Raw genomic sequence first — 24,387 nt, forward strand, 5'->3', positions numbered from 1 at the left:
ACATTTGTGGTGCTGGCAGTATTTACACATGATATATTTTTAATAACATCGCCAGCAATATAATATTGACAATTTCATTGGTAAAGGCCGCCACAAATTAGTTGCCATGGGATCCCCACAAACCTTAATCCAGCCATGAGTGTACACTATCACTTTGCTCCTGGGTTCCATTGCCACTTAGTATAGATCCTTCTCTAAGTAAACCATTAGAAAAGTAGCCTATAGGCTACAATGGCTAATGCCATCTCAAGACAGTGTTAGCTATCAGGGTGTAATCCTTTATAAATAGAAGATCACAGTTCTCATTAACAAATATGAGGACTACATTATTGTGAATGCAGATGACAGCTGTGAAATCTCCTGCATTCAGCTTATGTTAAGTTGCAGTGATACTAAATCACAAGGAAGCTGCAGCTTCAGCATAAGGGGCCTAATTCAGCATGGGTTATAGATGTGTGAAGAATTGCACATCTACAACCCTTTACTCTGACATGCGGGGGGATACCCAGCACAGGGCAAGTCCGCCCCACATGCCTGGTCCAGCCCCCCTACCCCGCAAACATGCTATCGCATCACAAGTTGGCAATGCTCTCGCATGTTTAGGGTTGCCCTCTGCCTACACAGCCTATCTGCTATGCAGACAACAACCCGCCATCTTTTGGGTCGCAGTGGTCTGGACACACCTGCATTGTCCGGACCGCATCCCCCCCAATGCCACCCCCGAAATGCTGGTGCGAAGCCCCATCCCTCCCCACAAATGCCTTTGCCAGTCAATCAGAGTCATTCGCAAATGTGAGATGCCGTTGTGCTCATGAGCAGTGCGGCTTCTGCGCGTATGCACACTGCACAGGGATTCAGCATGCGAATGCTGTCGGAGCAGCATTTCATGCTTAATTAGGCCCAATATTCGGGAGTGAGTGGCTTAATAGACCCCTTAAAAGTGTATCTTATTTTTCTTATTTGCGAAATTAAAATGAATCATACTGCAACAAATTCTGCATCCTGCAGACTAGAATGTCGCAGTCTGGAGCAACGTTCAGGCGCTCAATTTGTTCAGCTTTCTTGGTCCCCCACAGAGCTACCCAGAGTGTCCTAGGAATGCTCCGACAGCTCAACTCCTCCACATGCAGATAACCCTGCCCCTTCCTTGTGTCACACATTCGGGGGTAGGGCAAACACAGGGTGTCCTATCAACCAGTTACAGTGCACTGGGACCTGGAAACTGGAAATAGCTCACCACTACTTCTCTCTCTTGTATTCTACTATTCGAGGTAGTCTGCTTGTGCTTTCCAGTACATTGATCATGATGTATTAAGCCTGGAGAAGTGATAAAGCAGTGATAAGTGGAAGGTGAAAATGCACCAGCCAATCAGCTCCTAACTGTCAATTTACATATTGCAAATGATTGGTGGGTGCATTATCACCTTGCACTTAATCACTACTTTATCACTTCTCCAGGCTTAATACATCTGCTTAATGGTTCTGCCCAATTATGTCAACACATGGATCCTATCATGCTCTGATCCACCAGGATAAAATATATATATATTTTTTAATTATGTATTACACAGTCATATAGATATAAAATACAACTGTATATTACAGAATAGCTTAAAGCTATGGAAAAAAACTGGTTATACTTAACAGTCACATTCTAAACACAGTATCATAAAGTAACAGAAAAACAAATATACATGATACATGAAGAGCAATAGTAAGTAAAATACTTCAGACATGTCATTATATGTCGTATAAGGCAATATGCCTGCCCAACTAGAGAGCACAGAACATTCCAATAGCTTCTGATTACAAAACATAGAAATCAGAGACTCTGTGGTGGAGATTTAAATGTGTGAAATGTCGGTTGGGTGTCTGTTTTTTCCTGTCTATTAGATAGGAAAAAACAGACACCCAACTGACTTTTAAAACATTTGAATCTCCCCCAATACGTGTATTGCTGTTTGCGGTCAAGTGTCAAGTTAACTGTACATTTTCCTGCTGTTCCACTTAAGCATAATGATAAATGAATGTGTTCAGTGCTGGTCATGTTCCTCAAGTTATCCTAGATGTTGTACATATTCACTGTGGAATTTCCATGCTCCTTTGAAATTCCGCTTTACAATCTTTTCTAGTCCATTTGAGTAGCTTATTCAAAAAGTGTACAAACCATGTCATAATCACAAGTTTTATGACATTCAAAGTCAGTAAGAATTATACAGGATTATCTTTGAGTTCCAATTTAGTAATAACAAAAGGCTGCTTGGGGTATTTTTCTTATGTAAAACAGGTTGAGGTTTAATGTCAGCGAGATACAGAGGGACTGATAAGATACCAGTCAGTGGCAAATTCCAAATATCACCAATGAGTCAGACAAAAGATTAGACAGTTTATATAAGTTCTTGACTACTACATACTGAGCATCAGATAACTTCAAAGTTAGATTTAACATATACCTGTCAAGGTTTGCAGAGCAAATGTCATGCTGTACAAGTGGTAAAAGTAATCCTTCTGCTAAATACTGCATACTGACATTTTCTGATTATATTACTATATATGCCACTTGTAATCGCTATATATACGATTTTCCGGTATTTTCAGTATTATATAGAGATTCAGCTAAATAAAATGTTTTTGGGTTCCAGGCTCAGAATTAGTCATGGAGAAAAGGTGGTGGTTGTCTCTGTGTCCATTGCAAAAGATCCTCTCTTGCTTGGTTTGGCTGTTGACCATTCACTAAACTTCTCCTGGCTGAGGCAACCCAAATCCTTGAAGAATTTGCACAGGTCATTCCTGAACTTAACTCCAATGATAGCATAGAGAAATGGGTTGAGGCAACATCGAAAGCATGCTAGGCTATAGGTTACGTCTTCAGCAATGTCTACGTTCTTGCTTATCTGACAGTCAGAGCTGTTATGAAAAGTCTTGACTAACATGACACTGTTATAAGGAAGTTGGAAGACTATAAATACAATGACAATGGTGATTATGACCTTGATAGCTTTGTACTTCTCATAGTTACGTGCATGGAGCAGAGTCCTGATTATCATGATATAGCAAAAGGACATGATGATCAAGGGTAAAAGGAATCCAAAAAACATCTGGGAAATTTTGAGCTTTGCACTAAGAGTCTCTAGGTCAGTAGAGAATATGATGCACTCCTCCATTTCATCTGTTGTTTTTACACCACTATAGACCAGCTCAGGAATAGACAAGAAAAAAGCTAAGACCCAAATGCTAACACTGGAGAGTTTGCTGGCCAAAACAGTCTTGGATCTGTGACGATGTGCAGAAGGTGCCTGGACAATAGCAAAGTATCTTTCAATGCTCACACACATAAGCAGGAACATCCCACTGAAGAAACTCATTTTGTAGAGGCAGTATATGACTTTACACATTCCATCACCAAAAAGCCAGTATTTGCGTATGCTGACTCCCCAGAAAGGTAGAGTAAAGAGGAAGACCATGTCTGCTATGGCCAAATTCAGCATGTAATAATCTGTCCCAGTTTTTAGTCTTTTGAAGTAAATATACCTTAGCATTACTAGGCTGTTTCCTGCCAGTCCTATTACGCAAATAATTGCATACATTACTGGTAGAAAGATGGAACGGAAAACACGGACATCTTTTTTTTGACACTGATGTTGGAATGCTTCGTAATCCATTGTGGTCAAGTTAAATTCATCATCTTCAGGTAGAGTGGTGACATTTTCCTCTCCGTTGCATAACTGTTATGGAAAACATTGAAAAATATTGTACTTTATTATGGTTAAAAAGAAGAGACATGACAGATTTGTAAAGTAGTATGCATTAAAAACTATGGGGCTAATTCAGATCTGATCGGTGCAATTTGTTTTCGCACAGCAGCGATCAGGCCTGAGCTGCGCATGCGCCGGCGCCACAGTGCGCCAGCGCATGGAAGACAGCCAACGGCTGTCTTAGCCCTGCGATCGTCTCTGCCTGATTGACAGGCAGAGGTGGTCGCTGGGCAAGAGCGGGCGGGCCGGTGGCATTTGGACTCAGTTTAGGGGGCGCAGTCCGGGCATTGCAGGCGTGCCTAAACCGTTGAGGGGGCAGGCTGCTGCGACCCGGGCAGCAATGAATAGCTCCCTGCCAGTACACAGCAGCCGTGCTGGCTGGGAGCTACTCTTGCAGTACAAAAGCATCGCCGCTGTGTGATGCTTTTGTACTTGTGCAGGGGGGTCGGCCCTGACATGCAGGACGGACTAGCCATGTGCTGGGCATCCCCCCGCATATCAGGGAAGCTGATCGTAGATGTGCTAAATTTAGCACATCTACGATCAGGTCTGAATCACCCCCTATCTACCTTTGATAGGGAATGTATTAATACTAGAGATGTGCGGCGGGCAGTTTTCGTGTTTGTGTTTTGGTTTTGGATCTGGATCCTCGCTCGTGTTTTGGATCTGGATTGGTTTTGCCAAAACCACCCTTTCGGGTTTTGGTTTTAGTTTTGGATCTGGAAGATTTTTGAAAAAAACACAAAAACAGCTACAATCACAGAATTTCTGGGTAATTTTGATCCTACGGTATTATTAAACTCAATAACATTAATTTCCACTCATTTCCAATCTATTCTGAACACCTCACGCCTCACAATATTGTTTTTAGGCCAAAGGTTGCACCGAGGTTGCTGGATGACTAAGCTAAGCAACTCAAGTAGGCGGCACAAACACCTGGCCCATCTGGGAGTGGCACTGCAGTGGCAGACAGGATGGCAGATTTATAAAATAGGCCCCAAACAGCACATCATGCAAAGAAGAAAAAGAGGTGCAATGATGTAGCTGGATGGCTAAGCTAAGCGACACAAGTATGCGACACAAACACCTGGCCCATCTAGGAGTGGCACTGCAGTGGCAGACAGGATGGCATATTTAAAAACTAGTCACCAAACAGCACATCATGCAAAGAAGAAAAAGAGGTGCAAAGAGGTTACTGTATGACTAAGCTAAGCGACACAAGTGTGCGGCACAAACACCTGGCCCATCTAGGAGTGGTACGCAGTGGCTCAATGTAGAAAGTGGCCTGCAATTTTTCAGGCCACCGACAGCATCTCCTGCACACCCCTGTCATTTCTCAAAAAATTCTGCACCACCAAAGTAATTGTATGAGCAAAACATGGGACGTGCTGGAATTTGCCCAGATGTAATACATGCACAATATTGGTGGCACAGGAGAGTGTACACCTAAAACACATACACGCGGCAAAGCCTGTAAAAATAATTTGGATAATAATAACCCTTTTATTTGGATGGCGTTATATAACAATATGTGGCACAGAAGAGCGTACCCCCAAACCACACATGGCTAAACCTGTAAAAATAATTGGATAATAATAACCCTTTTATTTGGACGGAGTTATATAACAATATGTATGGCACCGAAGAGCGTACCCCTAACCCCCCCCCCCCCCCCCCCCACACACACACACACACACACACACAGCAAAACCTGTAAAAATAATTTGGATAATAATAACCCTTTTATTTGGACGGAGTTATATAACAATATTGGTGGCACAGGAGAGTGTACCCCTAAACCACACACACGGCAAAGCCTGTAAAAATAATTTGGATAATAATAACCCTTTTTTTTGGGATGGAGTTATATAACAATATGCGGCACAGAAGAGCGTACCCATAAACCACACAGGGCAAACCCTGAAAAAATTATTTGGATTAAATATTAATAAGCCCTTTATTTGGAGTAAGTAATATACAACACAGGACAGCACCAATGGACTTATACAGCAGTATCACTGGACTTATATGGCAGTGCCACTGGAATGGACTTATAACACAGTACCACTGGACTTATATGGCAGTATCACTGGACTTATACAGCAGTATCACTGGACTTATATGGCAGTACCACTGGACTGGACTTATACGGCAGTACCACTGGACTTATATGGCAGTATCACTGGACTTATACGGCAGTATCACTGGACTTTTACATCAGTATCACTGGACTTACACGGCAGTACCACTGGACTGGACTTATACGGCAGTACTCCTGGACTTATATGGCAGCAGCACTGGACTTATGGCAGCACAGGACACCACCACTGGCCTCATGGCAGCACAAGACACCACCACTGGATTAATGCAGCACAACACAGCACCACTGCACTGGACTTATACAGCAGCAGCACTGGACTTATGGCAGCACAGGACACCACCACTGGACTTATGGCAGCACAAGACACCACCACTAGACTGATGCAGCACAACACAGCACCACTGCACTAGACTTATACAGCAGCACTGGACTTATGAAAGGTAGCACAGGACACCCCACTGTGACTGGACTGATGCAGCACAAAACACCACCACAGGACTGATGCAGTACAAGACAGCACTGGAATGACACATAAGAACAGGTCGCCATACCACTTTCCCATACACACAGACACTGAGGTTAGAGACACGTCCTCTCGCTATACTCTCCAGGACTGGAGTGAAAATGGCGGCGATGCTCGGCTCCTTATATGGAATCCAAAACCTGCAAGAATCCGACAGCGGGATGATGACGTTTTGCCTTGTTCTGGTTTCTGAGTCTGGTGGGAGGTCTCGAGCCCGGCTTGGTTCCGGGCTCGGGACGTGAAGTTCGGGGGGGGGGGGGGGGTTTGGGTTCGGTTCTCAGAGATCCAAACCCGCTCATCTCTAATTAATACTGGAAGAACTGTCTTGTAAAGGTAGCACAATTAGAAATATGTGTAACTGCACCTACCAAATTGTAGCTTGTACTTAAAATATAAGCCAACTAAGTGATCTAGCAAACTTCAGGAGATAGGGGTCATCAGGCTGTGCCAAAATCAGGGGAAATCAGGGGCACAGCTGGTGGGGCAGATGGGGTGCTTCATCCTCATGACGGAAGGAGGGGCAACAGTGGGAGAGGCAGAGATGGCCATCGACCATTGATAGTTAGCAACCTTAGATGGTTTACCACTGATGGTCGATGGTTTTGCTATCAATGACAGTTATCCAATGGTTTTCTGTCATCAATTTTTTTTCTGCAACAAGGTTGGGAGTGCTAAGCTGACCCCCCCCCCTCCCCCCTCAAGGTCTGCATAGCTCTTCCACTTCCCTAATTGCCTTGCCACTAATGTGATCTGTCTCCCTTCAATGAACAATCCTACTAGGGAGCGAGAGTGAGCACTGAGTAGGAAGGGGAGGTCAGTATATGGTTTTTTCCCTCCAAATAACTGTGCACTACATTAATAGGCTGCATGGTCCCTGCTTCTCTTATCTATGCATGGCTCCTTATCTACATTGACAGCAGCTTTGGTGGGACTTACCTTGCAGGCTGCTGCTTCCTGAACACTGTGTGGCTACAACAGATGAGTTCTCCAACATGTGTGTAGTATGTTATGCCGGTGGCCGGGATCCCGGCGCTCAGCATACCGATGCCGGGATCCCAACCGCCAGCATGCCGGTAGCTGGGAGAGTGCAAATGAGCCCCTTGAAGGCTCGCTGTGCTCTCCATGCTGCGGGCACGGAACGCTATTTATTCTCCTTCCAGGGGGGGGGTCATGGACCACCAAGATGGAGAATAGTTGTTGGTATACCAGGTGTCAGGATTCCGGTGCTGGTATACTGGGCACCTGGATCCCAACAGCTGGCATACTGATTACCACCCCTCCAACATGTATGTAAGTTATGTTAGTAATATAAAGAATAACGAGTTAATGCTTTAATGGGGATAAGTTCAATTAAGGTTATTATGAGACTTAGGGATGTAATTAGGGGATTTGTGTACATAAATGTAATTATTCGATGTTGGGGGCTAATCAATTATGGGGATTATGAAGATATTTGTTGTAATTAATATATTAATTATATTAACTGGGAATTTTAAAATGAAGCTGCAGTAGTTAATGATTTTGAGAAAGGGTTAAGTACAGATGAGAGAATCATATTGTAAAAAAATACTCTCTTTTTTGTATAGTGTCACACCCCTCTGTATCATATGATGGTCATGTATGTTCTCTGTATTTAATAGTGGTTAAATCCTCTGGTTTATATGGTGGCTACTATGCTCTCTGTATAACATGGTGATCACTGTCACGACTCCGGCAAGCCAAACCTCCAGATACGCCAATCTGAGAATCGCCACCTGTGACACTTTCTGGTTACCTCAGCGCATGTGGTTAACCAACACGGTCACTGCCACCAGCTGAAGTGACTTTTTTAGACAATGCCCAGGGCAAGCTTCAGCTCTCACCTGCACACACAATTATTTATACTTGAAAAATAGGTAACATAGGCCGCTTGGGGTATTGGGTCAGAAAACACAGAACCAGAACTAGAATTTAGTATTTAATTCAAGAATATCTTTAAAAGCTTATAGTTACAAAAAAGGTAACAAGATTATAATAGATTTTAATGGTCACACAAGTAATAACAATTTCATAAAACAAATAGATGTGAGATAAAACAATGTTCATATCACCTACACAGTGTTGGAGGCTGCTTAAGTGAAGTATCTTCCTGAGGTCTGGTTTCATCATGATCTTATAGATCCCTTCATGACAATGAACACTATCTGTGGAGTATTTCTCATATTTAAACCCACTCCAGTTGCCTCTCAGCCCCCACCCTTGGAGGCATATAACACTCCCAAAACCAGTAGGGAATGAGTGTAAGATTATGCTATAGGGTCCCTGGGTCACTCAAGCAGGGGCTGATGCTCTTATCTTTATAGCTGTTTGGTATTCCAGCTGGAGATCTGGAATACCAAGCAGTACTGTGTAGGTTTCATTGGCCTACTCAGGAAGGATTTGGACTAAATGTCTTCTCCCAGCAATCTCTCTTCCCATACATCAAAGGAGATTTGACACCTCTGGTGGACAGTGTGTCTCCTCTTTGCTGTATTGTAAACAAGCTCTGTCCCAGCACCTGGCCTTAGATCAGCAGCTCCACATTCAACACAGGGACATTAGCATTTGGTCTCTGGAGTTCTGGTGTGTATGAGTATATACCAGCAAAGTAATTCACTTTCAGCCATTTGTCATCCTAAAACATTTTCCTCAACAAAATTAACCCTAGCATGAATGTGTGTACATGTACATGTGGTATGGAAAATATAGATTGTAAGCTCCACTGGGGCAGGAACTGATGTGAATGGCCAAATACTCTCTGTAAATCGCTGCGTAATATGTATGTGCTATATAAATGGTAATGAATAAATAAATAAAAAATAAATATCTTCATTTACCTTGCACATATTTGCTAATCTCTAAATGTGTCATATGATAACTCTTAGCCACATCCTGCCTCACCTGGAGTGAAAGCACAGGAAGCCACAGATTCATTTTGAGAATTATAAGACTATTTGCCTCAACAGGTGCAACCAAACTAAGGGCTGAATATAATAGCCTGCAACAAACAGGAAGTGCGGGATTTTGTGCAAGTCTGGACATTTTTAAAAGGCAAACATATACACAGCAAGATGAACCTGGTTATGCCATTTAATGATTGGTACATTAAAAATCTGGCCAGATTCACATGAAATCCTGCACTTCCTGCTCCTCGCATGCTGTTACATGTAGCCCCAAGTCTTTGTAATTCACACAAATGATATTCTGAGCTCAAGACCAGAGACAATGGGAGTGATTAATTAAGCTGTTATGTGTGTTTTTTATGCCATGTCTTTTGTCATTCTTATTTTACACTGTAAAATGTCAATGGATGCAATAACGAATAATGGAATTATTAGGTAGAACAGTCTTCAGCATTTTAGATTATGTTTCCAATTCTCCATGTTAGAGACCAGGTGAATACAGTACTGTCCATATGCCTGGCCTATTGTGGATTTATAACTCTGAAACCATCAGGATTGAATTAGTTACCTTAAATTGCTCATTTTGACTAGATGCAGCAACTTTGGAAGCTGTACTGAGCATGGAAAGAGTGGTCACACCTATATTGATTTTTTAATAAGAATTTGAAGTTGTGGCAAAAAAAATAAGAATTTACTCACCGGTAATTCTATTTCTCGTAGTCCGTAGTGGATGCTGGGGACTCCGTCAGGACCATGGGAATAGCGGCTCCGCAGGAGACAGGGCACAAAATTTAAAAGTTTGACCACTAGGTGGTGTGTACTGGCTCCTCCCCCTATGACCCTCCTCCAAGCCTCAGTTAGGATACTGTGCCCGGACGAGCGTACACAATAAGGAAGGATTTTGAATCCCGGGTAAGACTCATACCAGCCACACCAATCACACCGTACAACTTGTGATCTGAACCCAGTTAACAGTATGATAACGTAGGAGCCTCTGAAAAGTAGAGATGAGCGGGTTCGGTTTCTCTGAATCCGAACCCGCCAGAACTTCATGTTTTTTTTCACGGGTCCGAGCGACTCGGATCTTCCCGCCTTGCTCGGTTAACCCGAGCGCGCCCGAACGTCATCATGACGCTGTCGGATTCTCGCGAGGCTCGGATTCTATCGCGAGACTCGGATTCTATATAAGGAGCCGCGCGTCGCCGCCATTTTCACACGTGCATTGAGATTGATAGGGAGAGGACGTGGCTGGCGTCCTCTCCGTTTAGAATAGATTAGAGAGACACTTGATTTACTAATTTTGGGGAGCATTAGGAGTACTCAGTACAGTGCAGAGTTTTGCTGATAGTGACCAGTGACCACCAGTTTTATTTATAATCCGTTCTCTGCCTGAAAAAAGCGATACACAGCACACAGTGACTCAGTCACATACCATATCTGTGTGCACTGCTCAGGCTCAGGCCAGTGTGCTGCATCATCTATTATCTATATATAAATAATATTATATATATCTGTCTGACTGCTCAGCTCACACAGCTTATAATTGTGGGGGAGACTGGGGAGCACTACTGCAGTGCCAGTTATAGGTTATAGCAGGAGCCAGGAGTACATAATATATTATATAGTGAGTGACCACCAGACACACAGTGCAGTTTATTTAATATATCCGTTCTCTGCCTGAAAAAAGCGATACACACAGTGACTCAGTCAGTCACATACCATATCTGTGTGCACTGCTCAGGCTCAGGCCAGTGTGCTGCATCATCTATATATATTATATATCTGTCTGACTGCTCAGCTCACACAGCTTATAATTGTGGGGGAGACTGGGGAGCACTACTGCAGTGCCAGTTATAGGTTATAGCAGGAGCCAGGAGTACATAATATTATATTAAAATTAAACAGTGCACACTTTTGCTGCAGGAGTGCCACTGCCAGTGTGACTAGTGACCAGTGACCTGACCACCAGTATATATAATATTAGTAGTATACTATCTCTTTATCAACCAGTCTATATTAGCAGCAGACACAGTACAGTGCGGTAGTTCACGGCTGTGGCTACCTCTGTGCCGGCACTCGGCAGCCCGTCCATAATTGTATATACCACCTAACCGTGGTTTTTTTTCCTTTCTTTATACATACATACTAGTTACGAGTATACTATCTCTTTATCAACCAGTCTATATATTAGCAGCAGACACAGTACAGTGCGGTAGTTCACGGCTGTTGCTACCTCTGTGTCGGCACTCGGCAGCCCGTCCATAATTGTATATACCACCTAACCGTGGTTTTTTTTTCTTTCTTTATACATACATACTAGTTACGAGTATACTATCTCTTTATCAACCAGTCTATATATTAGCAGCAGACACAGTACAGTGCGGTAGTTCACGGCTGTGGCTACCTCTGTGTCGGCACTCGGCAGCCCGTCCATAATTGTATATACCACCTAACCGTGGTTTTTTTTTCTTTCTTTATACATACATACTAGTTACGAGTATACTATCTCTTTATCAACCAGTCTATATATTAGCAGCAGACACAGTACAGTGCGGTAGTTCACGGCTGTGGCTACCTCTGTGTCGGCACTCGGCAGCCCGTCCATAATTGTATATACCACCTAACCGTGGTTTTTTTTTCTTTCTTTATACATACATACTAGTTACGAGTATACTATCTCTTTATCAACCAGTCTATATATTAGCAGCAGACACAGTACAGTGCGGTAGTTCACGGCTGTGGCTACCTCTGTGTCGGCACTCGGCAGCCCGTCCATAATTGTATATACCACCTAACCGTGGTTTTTTTTTTCTTTCTTTATACATACATACTAGTTACGAGTATACTATCTCTTTATCAACCAGTCTATATTAGCAGCAGACACAGTACAGTGCGGTAGTTCACGGCTGTGGCTACCTCTGTGTCGGCACTCGGCAGCCCGTCCATAATTGTATATACCACCTAACCGTGGTTTTTTTTTCTTTCTTTATACATACATACTAGTTACGAGTATACTATCTCTTTATCAACCAGTCTATATATTAGCAGCAGACACAGTACAGTGCGGTAGTTCACGGCTGTGGCTACCTCTGTGTCGGCACTCGGCAGCCCGTCCATAATTGTATATACCACCTAACCGTGGTTTTTTTTTCTTTCTTTATACATACATACTAGTTACGAGTATACTATCTCTTTATCAACCAGTCTATATATTAGCAGCAGACACAGTACAGTGCGGTAGTTCACGGCTGTGGCTACCTCTGTGTCGGCACTCGGCAGCCCGTCCATAATTGTATATACCACCTAACCGTGGTTTTTTTTTCTTTCTTTATACATACATACTAGTTACGAGTATACTATCTCTTTATCAACCAGTCTATATATTAGCAGCAGACACAGTACAGTGCGGTAGTTCACGGCTGTGGCTACCTCTGTGTCGGCACTCGGCAGCCCGTCCATAATTGTATATACCACCTAACCGTGGTTTTTTTTTCTTTCTTTATACATACATACTAGTTACGAGTATACTATCTCTTTATCAACCAGTCTATATTAGCAGCAGACACAGTACAGTGCGGTAGTTCACGGCTGTGGCTACCTCTGTGTCGGCACTCGGCAGCCCGTCCATAATTGTATATACCACCTAACCGTGGTTTTTTTTTCTTTCTTTATACATACATACTAGTTACGAGTATACTATCTCTTTATCAACCAGTCTATATATTAGCAGCAGACACAGTACAGTGCGGTAGTTCACGGCTGTGGCTACCTCTGTGTCGGCACTCGGCAGCCCGTCCATAATTGTATATACCACCTAACCGTGGTTTTTTTTTCTTTCTTTATACATACATACTAGTTACGAGTATACTATCTCTTTATCAACCAGTCTATATTAGCAGCAGACACAGTACAGTGCGGTAGTTCACGGCTGTGGCTACCTCTGTGTCGGCACTCGGCAGCCCGTCCATAATTGTATACTAGTATCCAATCCATCCATCTCCATTGTTTACCTGAGGTGCCTTTTAGTTGTGCCTATTAAAATATGGAGAACAAAAATGTTGAGGTTCCAAAATTAGGGAAAGATCAAGATCCACTTCCACCTCGTGCTGAAGCTGCTGCCACTAGTCATGGCCGAGACGATGAAATGCCAGCAACGTCGTCTGCCAAGGCCGATGCCCAATGTCATAGTACAGAGCATGTCAAATCCAAAACACCAAATATCAGTAAAAAAAGGACTCCAAAACCTAAAATAAAATTGTCGGAGGAGAAGCGTAAACTTGCCAATATGCCATTTACCACACGGAGTGGCAAGGAACGGCTGAGGCCCTGGCCTATGTTCATGGCTAGTGGTTCAGCTTCACATGAGGATGGAAGCACTCAGCCTCTCGCTAGAAAAATGAAAAGACTCAAGCTGGCAAAAGCAGCACAGCAAAGAACTGTGCATTCTTCGAAATCCCAAATCCACAAGGAGAGTCCAATTGTGTCGGTTGCGATGCCTGACCTTCCCAACACTGGACGTGAAGAGCATGCGCCTTCCACCATTTGCACGCCCCCTGCAAGTGCTGGAAGGAGCACCCGCAGTCCAGTTCCTGATAGTCAGATTGAAGATGTCAGTGTTGAAGTACACCAGGATGAGGAGGATATGGGTGTTGCTGGCGCTGGGGAGGAAATTGACCAGGAGGATTCTGATGGTGAGGTGGTTTGTTTAAGTCAGGCACCCGGGGAGACACCTGTTGTCCGTGGGAGGAATATGGCCGTTGACATGCCAGGTGAAAATACCAAAAAAATCAGCTCTTCGGTGTGGAGGTATTTCACCAGAAATGCGGACAACAGGTGTCAAGCCGTGTGTTCCCTTTGTCAAGCTGTAATAAGTAGGGGTAAGGACGTTAACCACCTCGGAACATCCTCCCTTATACGTCACCTGCAGCGCATTCATAATAAGTCAGTGACAAGTTCAAAAACTTTGGGTGACTGCGGAAGCAGTCCACTGACCAGTAAATCCCTTCCTCTTGTAACCAAGCTCACGCAAACCACCCCACCAACTCCCTCAGTGTCAATTTCCTCCTTCCCCAGGAATGCCAATAGTCCTGCAGGCCATGTCACTGGCAATTCTGACGAGTCCTCTCCTGCCTGGGATTCCTCCGATGCATCCTTGCGTGTAACGCCTACTGCTGCTGGCGCTGCTGTTGTTGCCGCTGGGAGTCGATGGTCATCCCAGAGGGGAAGTCGTAAGCCCACTTGTACTACTTCCAGTAAGCAATTGACTGTTCAACAGTCCTTTGCGAGGAAGATGAAATATCACAGCAGTCATCCTACTGCAAAGCGGATAACTGAGTCCTTGACAACTATGTTGGTGTTAGACGTGCGTCCGGTATCCGCCGTTAGTTCACAGGGAACTAGACAATTTATTGAGGCAGTGTGCCCCCGTTACCAAATACCATCTAGGTTCCACTTCTCTAGGCAGGCGATGCCGAGAATGTACACGGACGTCAGAAAAAGACTCACCAGTGTCCTAAAAAATGCAGTTGTACCCAATGTCCACTTAACCACGGACATGTGGACAAGTGGAGCAGGGCAGGGTCAGGACTATATGACTGTGACAGCCCACTGGGTAGATGTATGGACTCCCGCCGCAAGAACAGCAGCGGCGGCACCAGTAGCAGCATCTCGCAAACGCCAACTCTTTCCTAGGCAGGCTACGCTTTGTATCACCGCTTTCCAGAATACGCACACAGCTGAAAACCTCTTACGGCAACTGAGGAAGATCATCGCGGAATGGCTTACCCCAATTGGACTCTCCTGTGGATTTGTGGCATCGGACAACGCCAGCAATATTGTGTGTGCATTAAATATGGGCAAATTCCAGCACGTCCCATGTTTTGCACATACCTTGAATTTGGTGGTGCAGAATTTTTTAAAAAACGACAGGGGCGTGCAAGAGATGCTGTCGGTGGCCAGAAAAATTGCGGGACACTTTCGGCGTACAGGCACCACGTACAGAAGACTGGAGCACCACCAAAAACTACTGAACCTGCCCTGCCATCATCTGAAGCAAGAAGTGGTAACGAGGTGGAATTCAACCCTCTATATGCTTCAGAGGTTGGAGGAGCAGCAAAAGGCCATTCAAGCCTATACAATTGAGCACGATATAGTAGGTGGAATGCACCTGTCTCAAGTGCAGTGGAGAATGATTTCAACGTTGTGCAAGGTTCTGATGCCCTTTGAACTTGCCACACGCGAAGTCAGTTCAGACACTGCCAGCCTGAGTCAGGTCATTCCCCTCATCAGGCTTTTGCAGAAGAAGCTGGAGGCATTGAAGAAGGAGCTAAAAGGGAGCGATTCCGCTAGGCATGTGGGACTTGTGGATGCAGCCCTTAATTCGCTTAACAAGGATTCACGGGTGGTCAATCTGTTGAAATCAGAGCACTACATTTTGGCCACCGTGCTCGATCCTAGATTTAAAGCCTACCTTTGATCTCTCTTTCCGGCAGACACAGGTCTGCTGGGGTTGAAAGACCTGCTGGTGACAAAATTGTCAAGTCAAGCGGAACGCGACCTGTCAACATCTCCTCCTTCACATTCTCCCGCAACTGGGGGTGCGAGGAAAAGGCTCAGAATTCCGAGCCCACCCGCTGGCGGTGATGCAGGGCAGTCTGGAGCGACTGCTGATGCTGACATCTGGTCCGGACTGAAGGACCTGACAACGATTACGGACATGTCGTCTACTGTCACTGCATATGATTCTCTCAACATTGATAGAATGGTGGAGGATTATATGAGTGACCGCATCCAAGTAGGCACGTCACACAGTCCGTACTTATACTGGCAGGAAAAAGAGGCAATTTGGAGGCCCTTGCACAAACTGGCTTTATTCTACCTAAGTTGCCCTCCCACAAGTGTGTACTCCGAAAGAGTGTTTAGTGCCGCCGCTCACCTTGTCAGCAATCGGCGTACGAGGTTACATCCAGAAAATGTGGAGAAGATGATGTTCATTAAAATGAATTATAATCAATTCCTCCGCGGAGACATTGACCAGCAGCAATTGCCTCCACAAAGTACACAGGGAGCTGAGATGGTGGATTCCAGTGGGGACGAATTGATAATCTGTGAGGAGGGGGATGTACACGGTGATATATCGGAGGGTGAAGATGAGGTGGACATCTTGCCTCTGTAGAGCCAGTTTGTGCAAGGAGAGATTAATTGCTTCTTTTTTGGGGGGGGTCCAAACCAACCCGTCATATCAGTCACAGTCGTGTGGCAGACCCTGTCACTGAAATGATGGGTTGGTTAAAGTGTGCATGTCCTGTTTTGTTTATACAACATAAGGGTGGGTGGGAGGGCCCAAGGACAATTCCATCTTGCACCTCTTTTTTCTTTTCTTTTTCTTTGCATCATGTGCTGATTGGGGAGGGTTTTTTGGAAGGGACATCCTGCGTGACACTGCAGTGCCACTCCTAGATGGGCCCGGTGTTTGTGTCGGCCACTAGGGTCGCTAATCTTACTCACACAGTCAGCTACCTCATTGCGCCTCTTTTTTTCTTTGCGTCATGTGCTGTTTGGGGAGGGTTTTTTGGAAGGGACATCCTGCGTGACACTGCAGTGCCACTCCTAGATGGGCCCGGTGTTTGTGTCGGCCACTAGGGTCGCTAATCTTACTCACACAGCTACCTCATTGCGCCTCTTTTTTTCTTTGCGTCATGTGCTGTTTGGGGAGGGTTTTTTGGAAGGGACATCCTGCGTGACACTGCAGTGCCACTCCTAGATGGGCCCGGTGTTTGTGTCGGCCACTAGGGTCGCTAATCTTACTCACACAGCTACCTCATTGCGCCTCTTTTTTTCTTTGCGTCATGTGCTGTTTGGGGAGGGTTTTTTGGAAGGGCCATCCTGCGTGACACTGCAGTGCCACTCCTAGATGGGCCCGGTGTTTGTGTCGGCCACTAGGGTCGCTAATCTTACTCACACAGCTACCTCATTGCGCCTCTTTTTTTCTTTGCGTCATGTGCTGTTTGGGGAGGGTTTTTTGGAAGGGACATCCTGCGTGACACTGCAGTGCCACTCCTAGATGGGCCTGGTGTTTGTGTCGGCCACTAGGGTCGCTTATCTTACTCACACAGCGACCTCGGTGCAAATTTTAGGACTAAAAATAATATTGTGAGGTGTGAGGTATTCAGAATAGACTGAAAATGAGTGTAAATTATGGTTTTTGAGGTTAATAATACTTTGGGATCAAAATGACCCCCAAATTCTATGATTTAAGCTGTTTTTTAGTGTTTTTTGAAAAAAACACCCGAATCCAAAACACACCCGAATCCGACAAAAAAAATTCGGTGAGGTTTTGCCAAAACGCGTTCGAACCCAAAACACGGCCGCGGAACCGAACCCAAAACCAAAACACAAAACCCGAAAAATTTCAGGCGCTCATCTCTACTGAAAAGATGGCTCACAACAATAAACAACCCGATTTTTTTGTAACAATAACTATGTACAAGTATTGCAGACAATCCGCACTTGGGATGGGCGCCCAGCATCCACTACGGACTACGAGAAATAGAATTACCGGTGAGTAAATTCTTATTTTCTCTGACGTCCTAGTGGATGCTGGGGACTCCGTCAGGACCATGGGGATTATACCAAAGCTCCCAAACGGGCGGGAGAGTGCGGATGACTCTGCAGCACCGAATGAGAGAACTCCAGGTCCTCCTTAGCCAGGGTATCAAATTTGTAGAATTTTACAAACGTGTTCTCCCCTGACCACGTAGCTGCTCGGCAGAGTTGTAATGCCGAGACCCCTCGGGCAGCCGCCCAAGATGAGCCCACCTTCCTTGTGGAGTGGGCATTGACAGATTTAGGCTGTGGCAGGCCTGCCACAGAATGTGCCAGTTGAATTGTGCTACAAATCCAACGAGCAATCGTCTGCTTAGAAACAGGAGCACCCAGCTTGTTGGGTGCATACAGTATAAACAGCGAGTCAGATTTTCTGACTCCAGCCGTCCTTGAAATATATATTTTCAATGCTCTGACAACGTCCAGCAACTTGGAATCCTCCAAATCGCTAGTAGCCGCAGGCACCACAATAGGCTGGTTCAGGTGAAACGCTGATACCACCTTAGGCAGAAAATGAGGACGCGTCCTCAATTCTGCCCTGTCCGAATGGAAAATCAGATATGGGCTTTTATACGATAAAGCCGCCAATTCCGACACTCTCCTGGCTGAAGCCAGGGCCAGTAGCATGGTTACTTTCCATGTAAGATATTTCAAATCTACCGATTTGAGTACTCCTTTTACAAAGTCTGGACTTCAGGAACTGAAGCCAATTCTTTCTGGAAGAAAATCGACAGGGCCGAAATTTGAACCTTAATGGACCCTAATTTGAGGCCCATAGATAATCCTGTTTGCAGGAAATGTAGGAATCGACCCAGTTGAAATTCCTCTGTCGAGGCCTTCCTGGCCTCACACCATGCAACATATTTTCTCCAAATGCGGTGATAATGTTGTGCAGTCACCTCCTTCCTGGCTTTGACCAGGGTAGGGATGACCTCTTCCGGAATGCCTTTTTCCCTTAGGATCCGGCGTTCAACCGCCATGCCGTCAAACGCAGCCGCGGTAAGTCTTGGAATAGACACGGTCTCTGCTGAAGCAGATCCCTTCTTAGAGGTAGAGGCCACGGATCTTCCGTGAGCATCTCCTGAAGTTCCGGGTACCAAGTCCTTCTTGGCCAGTCCGGAGCCACTAGTATCGTTCTTACTCCCCTTTGCCGTATAATTCTCAGTACCTTGGGTATGAGAGGCAGAGGAGGGAACACATACACTGACTGGTACACCCATGGTGTTACCAGAGCATCCACAGCTATTGCCTGAGGGTCTCTTGACCTGGCGCAATACCTGTCCAGTTTTTTGTTGAGGCGGGACGCCATCATGTCCCCCATTGGTCTTTCCCAATGGACTACAATCATGTGGTGAACACTGCTGACAGTGCTATCACATGATTTTCCGCCCAGCGAAGAATCCTTGTAGCTTCTGCCATTGCCCTCCTGCTTCTTGTGCCGCCCTGTCTGTTTACGTGGGCGACTGCCGTGATGTTGTCCGACTGGATCAACACCGGCTGACCCTGAAGCAGAGGTTTTGCCAGGCTTAGAGCATTGTAGATTGCTCTTAGTTCCAGTATATTTATGTGAAGAGACGTTTCCAGGCTTGACCACACGCCCTGGAAGTTTCTTCCTTGTGTGACCGCTCCCCAGCCTCTCAGGCTGGCATCCGTGGTCACTAGGACCCAGTTCTGTATGCCGAATCTGCGGCCCTCTAACAGATGAGCACTCTGCAACCACCATAGCAGAGAGACCCTTGTCCTTGTCGACAATTTTATCCGCTGATGCATCTGCAGATGCGATCCGGACCATTTGTCTAGCAGATCCCACTGAAAAATTCGTGCATGGAATCTGCCGAATGGAATCGCTTCGTAAGAAGCCACCATTTTTCCCAGGACTCTTGTGCATTGATGCACAGACACTGTCCCTGGTTTTAGGAGGTTCCTGACGAGTTCGGATAACTCCCTGGCTTTCTCCTCCGGAAGAAATACCTTTTTCTGAACAGTGTCCAGAATCATCCCTAGGAACAGCAGACGTGTCGTCGGGATCAGTTGGGATTTTGGAAAATTCAGAATCCACCCGTGCTGTTGGAGCACTACTTGAGTTAGTGCTACTCCGACCTCCAGCTGTTCTCTGGATCTTGCCCTTATCAGGAGATCGTCCAAGTAAGGGATAATTAATACGCCTTCTCTTCGAAGAAGGATCATCATTTCGGCCATTACCTTGGTAAAGACCCTGGGTGCCGTGGACAATCCAAACGGCAGCGTCTGAAACTGATAATGACAGTTTTGTACCACGAACCTGAGGTACCCTTGGTGTGAAGGGCAAATTGGGACATGAAGGTAAGCATCCTTTATGTCCAAGGACATCATAAAATCCCCTTCTTCCAGATTCGCTATCACTGCTCTGAGTGACTCCATCTTGAACTTGAATTTTTGTATGTACAGGTTCAGAGATTTCAGATTTAGAATAGGTCTTACCGAGCCGTCCGGCTTCGGTACCACAAATAGTGTGGAGTAATACCCCTTTCCCTGTTGTAGAAGGGGTACCTTGATTATCACCTGCTGAGAATACAGCTTGTGAATGGCTTCCAATACCGTCGCCCTGTCTGAGGGAGACGTTGGCAAAGCAGATTTTAGGAACCGGCGAGGGGGAGACTTCTCGAATTCCAACCTGTAACCCTGAGATACTACCTGCAGGATCCAGGGGTCCACCTGCGAGTGAGCCCACTGCGCGCTGAAATTCTTGAGGCGACTCCCCACCGCCCCTGAGTCCGCTTGTAAGGTCCCAGCGTCATGCTGAGGCCTTTGCAGAAGCCGGGGAGGACTTCTGCTCCTGGGAAAAGGCTGCTTGCTGCAGTCTCTTACCCTTTCCTTTGCCTCGGGGCAAATATGAATGTCCTTTTGCTCGCTTGTTCTTATAGGAACGAAAGGACTGCGGCTGAAAAGACTGCGTCTTTTTCTGCTGGGAGGGGACTTGAGGTAAAAAGGTGGACTTCCCGGCTGTTGCCGTGGCTACCAAATCCGATAGACCGACCCCAAATAATTCCTCCCCTTTATACGGCAATACTTCCATATGCCGTTTGGAATCCGCATCGCCTGACCACTGTCGTGTCCATAGACTTCTTCTGGCAGATATGGACATCGCACTTACTCTTGATGCCAGAGTGCAGATATCCCTCTGTGCATCTCGCATATAAAGGAATGCATCCTTTAATTGCTCTATAGTCAATAAAATACTGTCCCTATCCAGGGTATCAATATTTTCAGTCAGGGAATCCGACCAAGCCACCCCAGCACTGCACATCCAGGCTGAGGCGATTGCTGGTCGCAGTATAACACCAGTATGTGTGTATATACTTTTTAGAGTATTTTCCAGCCTCCTATCAGCTGGATCCTTGAGGGCGGCCGTATCAGGAGACGGTAACGCCACTTGTTTGGATAAACGTGTGAGCGCCTTGTCCACCCTAGGGGGTGTTTCCCAGCGCGCCCTAACCTCTGGCGGGAAAGGGTATAACGCCAATAACTTCTTTGAAATTAGCAGTTTTTTATCAGGGGTAACCCATGCTTCATCACACACGTCATTCAATTCCTCTGATTCAGGAAAAACTACAGGTAGTTTTTTCAGACCCCACATAATACCCCTTTTTGTGGTACTTGCAGTATCAGAGATATGCAAAGCCTCCTTCATTGCCGTGATCATATAACGTGTGGCCCTACTGGAAAATACGTTCGTTTCTTCACCGTCGACACTAGATTCGGTGTCCGTGTCTGGGTCTGTGTCGACCGACTGAGGCAAAGGGCCTTTTACAGCCCCTGACGGTGTTTGAGACGCCTGTACAGGTACTAACTGGTTTTTCCGGTCGTCTCATGTCGTCAACCGACTTTTGCAGCGTGCTGACATTATCACGTAATTCCATAAACAAAGCCATCCATTCCGGTGTCGACTCCCTAGGGGGTGACATCACCATTACCGGCAATTGCTCCGCCTCCACACCAACATCGTCCTCATACATGTCGACACACACGTACCGACACACAGCAGACACACAGGGAATGCTCTGATAGAAGACAGGACCCCACTAGCCCTTTGGGGAGACAGAGGGAGAGTTTGCCAGCACACACCAAAGCGCTATAATTATATAGGAACAACCTTATATAAGTGTTGTTTCCTTATAGCTGCTTAAATATATATAATATCGCCAAAAAATGCCCCCCCTCTCTGTTTTTTACCCTGTTTCTGTAGTGCAGTGCAGGGGAGAGCCTGGGAGCCTTCCTAGCAGCGGAGCTGTGTAGGAAAATGGCGCTGTGTGCTGAGGAGATAGGCCCCGCCCCCTATTCCGGCGGGCTCTTCTCCCGGTTTTTCTGAGACCTGGCAGGGGTGAAATACATCCATATAGCCTCATGGACTATATGTGATGTATTCTTTTTAGCCAGAAAGGTATTAACATTGCTGCCCAGGGCGCCCCCCCCCAGCGCCCTGCACCCTCAGTGACCGCAGGTGTGAAGTGTGCCTGAGCGCAATGGCGCACAGCTGCAGTGCTGTGCGCTACCTCATGAAGACTGAAAAGCCTTCAGCCGCCGGTTTCTGGACCTCTTCTTACTTCGGCATCTGCAAGGGGGTCGGCGGCGCGGCTCCGGTGACCCATCCAGGCTGTACCTGTGATCGTCCCTCTGGAGCTAGTGTCCAGTAGCCTAAGAAGCAAATCCATCCTGCACGCAGGTGAGTTCACTTCTTCTCCCCTAGGTCCCTCGTTGCAGTGAGCCTGTTGCCAGCAGGACTCACTGAAAATAATAAAACTATCAAAACTTTTACTCTAAGCAGCTCTTTATGAGAGCCACCTAGATTGCACCCTGCTCGGACGGGCACAAAAACCTAACTGAGGCTTGGAGGAGGGTCATAGGGGGAGGAGCCAGTACACACCACCTAGTGGTCAAACTTTTAAATTTTGTGCCCTGTCTCCTGCGGAGCCGCTATTCCCATGGTCCTGACGGAGTCCCCAGCATCCACTAGGACGTCAGAGAAACAGCACTTACAGAATGTGCTTCAAAAATGATAGGTATAAGCTTATTGGTTGCTTTGAGCAACTTCACTTATACACTTCTTTTGTTTAGTAGGTTTGATACATCTCCTCGATATTATATGTAGTGCACAAAGACATGTTACAGGAGCCATAATGACATGCAATGCATCTTTGCATCAGTTTCCTAGAACAGATGTGCAGTTCGGTTCTTCAGAAATCTGAACCCATCCAAATTCTGTGGATCCGAACCAAACCGAGTCCCAATTCTGATCTCCTGAGGAGATACTATCTGAACTGAGTTCAAAATTCAATTTGGGATTAATTTTCATGAATCTTAAAAATTGACTGAAATTGATTCTAATCAAACTGCAAAATCCCTTTTAAAATCCCTCATTTACCAATAATTGATATTGCATTCAGTTTACAAATTGAATTTTATGTTGATTGATTATAAGCAGGGATTTTTTGTTCAGTTTATGAAATCCCTTCCAAAATCGAACCTCAAATCCTCATTAAATTGAAATGCAAAATCAAATGCAAAATTGAACAGAACTTCTTAATTCCTTCCTATAGATCCAAAATGCATCACATACACACTAATTAAAGGGGAAATGCTCTCTTTACATTATTTTATACATTAACACCTAACTGAAGAATAAAACTTTGTGGTATTTAACAAAATAAAAATACATTTGAAATAGATGGCAATAAGCATATCCCTAATCTGTCTTCCTGCCTGCATTCCTCTTTCTGTGTTCACATAGGGGGTTACTCAGAGATAAATGCAGATGGCTGCATACACAGCCAGATCTACTTTCATCTCTGCACATGCTGGTAGTCGCCCAGCACAGGGCAAGGCCACCCAGCATGTGTGAGGCCGCTCTCTGATGCTTCCGCAATTAGATTGCTGAAGCATCAGATCTAAGGTTGACACATGGCAGTGCATCCTGGCTGCTCTGTCAGGTGGTCGGTGGCCATCTTTTTTTTCAGAACGGCTGTATGTGATGTCACAAAATGCCCTGAAAATGCTCCCCCCCCCCGTTTGATATGCCCCACACCTTCAATGCCGCGACGATGCCCCTGCAACAGTTGCCACTGTCAATCACACTGCGGTTGTATCCAGGCTGCAATGTGTATGGTTGCACATGCGCACTACGGTCAGTGTGCGTGTGCAGACCTGATGGATGCAGCCGCTGCGAGTGACCGCGCAGCTGCGTCCATCTCTGAATTATGTCCATAGTCAGTTGTTGGTAAACAGTGGTGCAAGTAGAAAAAACTTCTTAGTTGTACTGTGTGCGCATGCCGAAGGCTTGCGCGTCCAAAAATAGGTGTGGCCACATGCCACACAGAGCATGGCCAATGAAAATGGGGGAGTGAAACACATATGGAGGGCCAGATACACATATGCCCCCAATAGTGCCAGATACACATATGCCCCAAATAGTAGCAGATATACATATGCCCCATATAGTGCAGTGCC

At 45.6% G+C, this 24,387-nt stretch overlaps 1 protein-coding gene across 1 annotated transcript in view; it reads right to left on the reverse strand.

The window, feature by feature from the left end:
* Positions 1 to 744: 744 nt before the first annotated feature.
* The window catches only part of CCR7 (C-C motif chemokine receptor 7), a 34,961-nt gene continuing 11,318 nt past the window's right edge, over positions 745 to 24,387 (reverse strand). Inside the window, exon 3 of the mRNA XM_063963537.1 lies at positions 745 to 3,725. Coding sequence (XP_063819607.1) covers positions 2,655 to 3,725 — 1,071 coding nt within the window. The 3' untranslated portion in view covers positions 745 to 2,654. The remainder of the gene's footprint in view (positions 3,726 to 24,387) is intronic.

This window comes from Pseudophryne corroboree, chromosome 3 (assembly GCF_028390025.1).
Source record: "Pseudophryne corroboree isolate aPseCor3 chromosome 3, aPseCor3.hap2, whole genome shotgun sequence".
Classification (NCBI taxonomy): Eukaryota; Metazoa; Chordata; class Amphibia; order Anura; family Myobatrachidae; genus Pseudophryne; species Pseudophryne corroboree.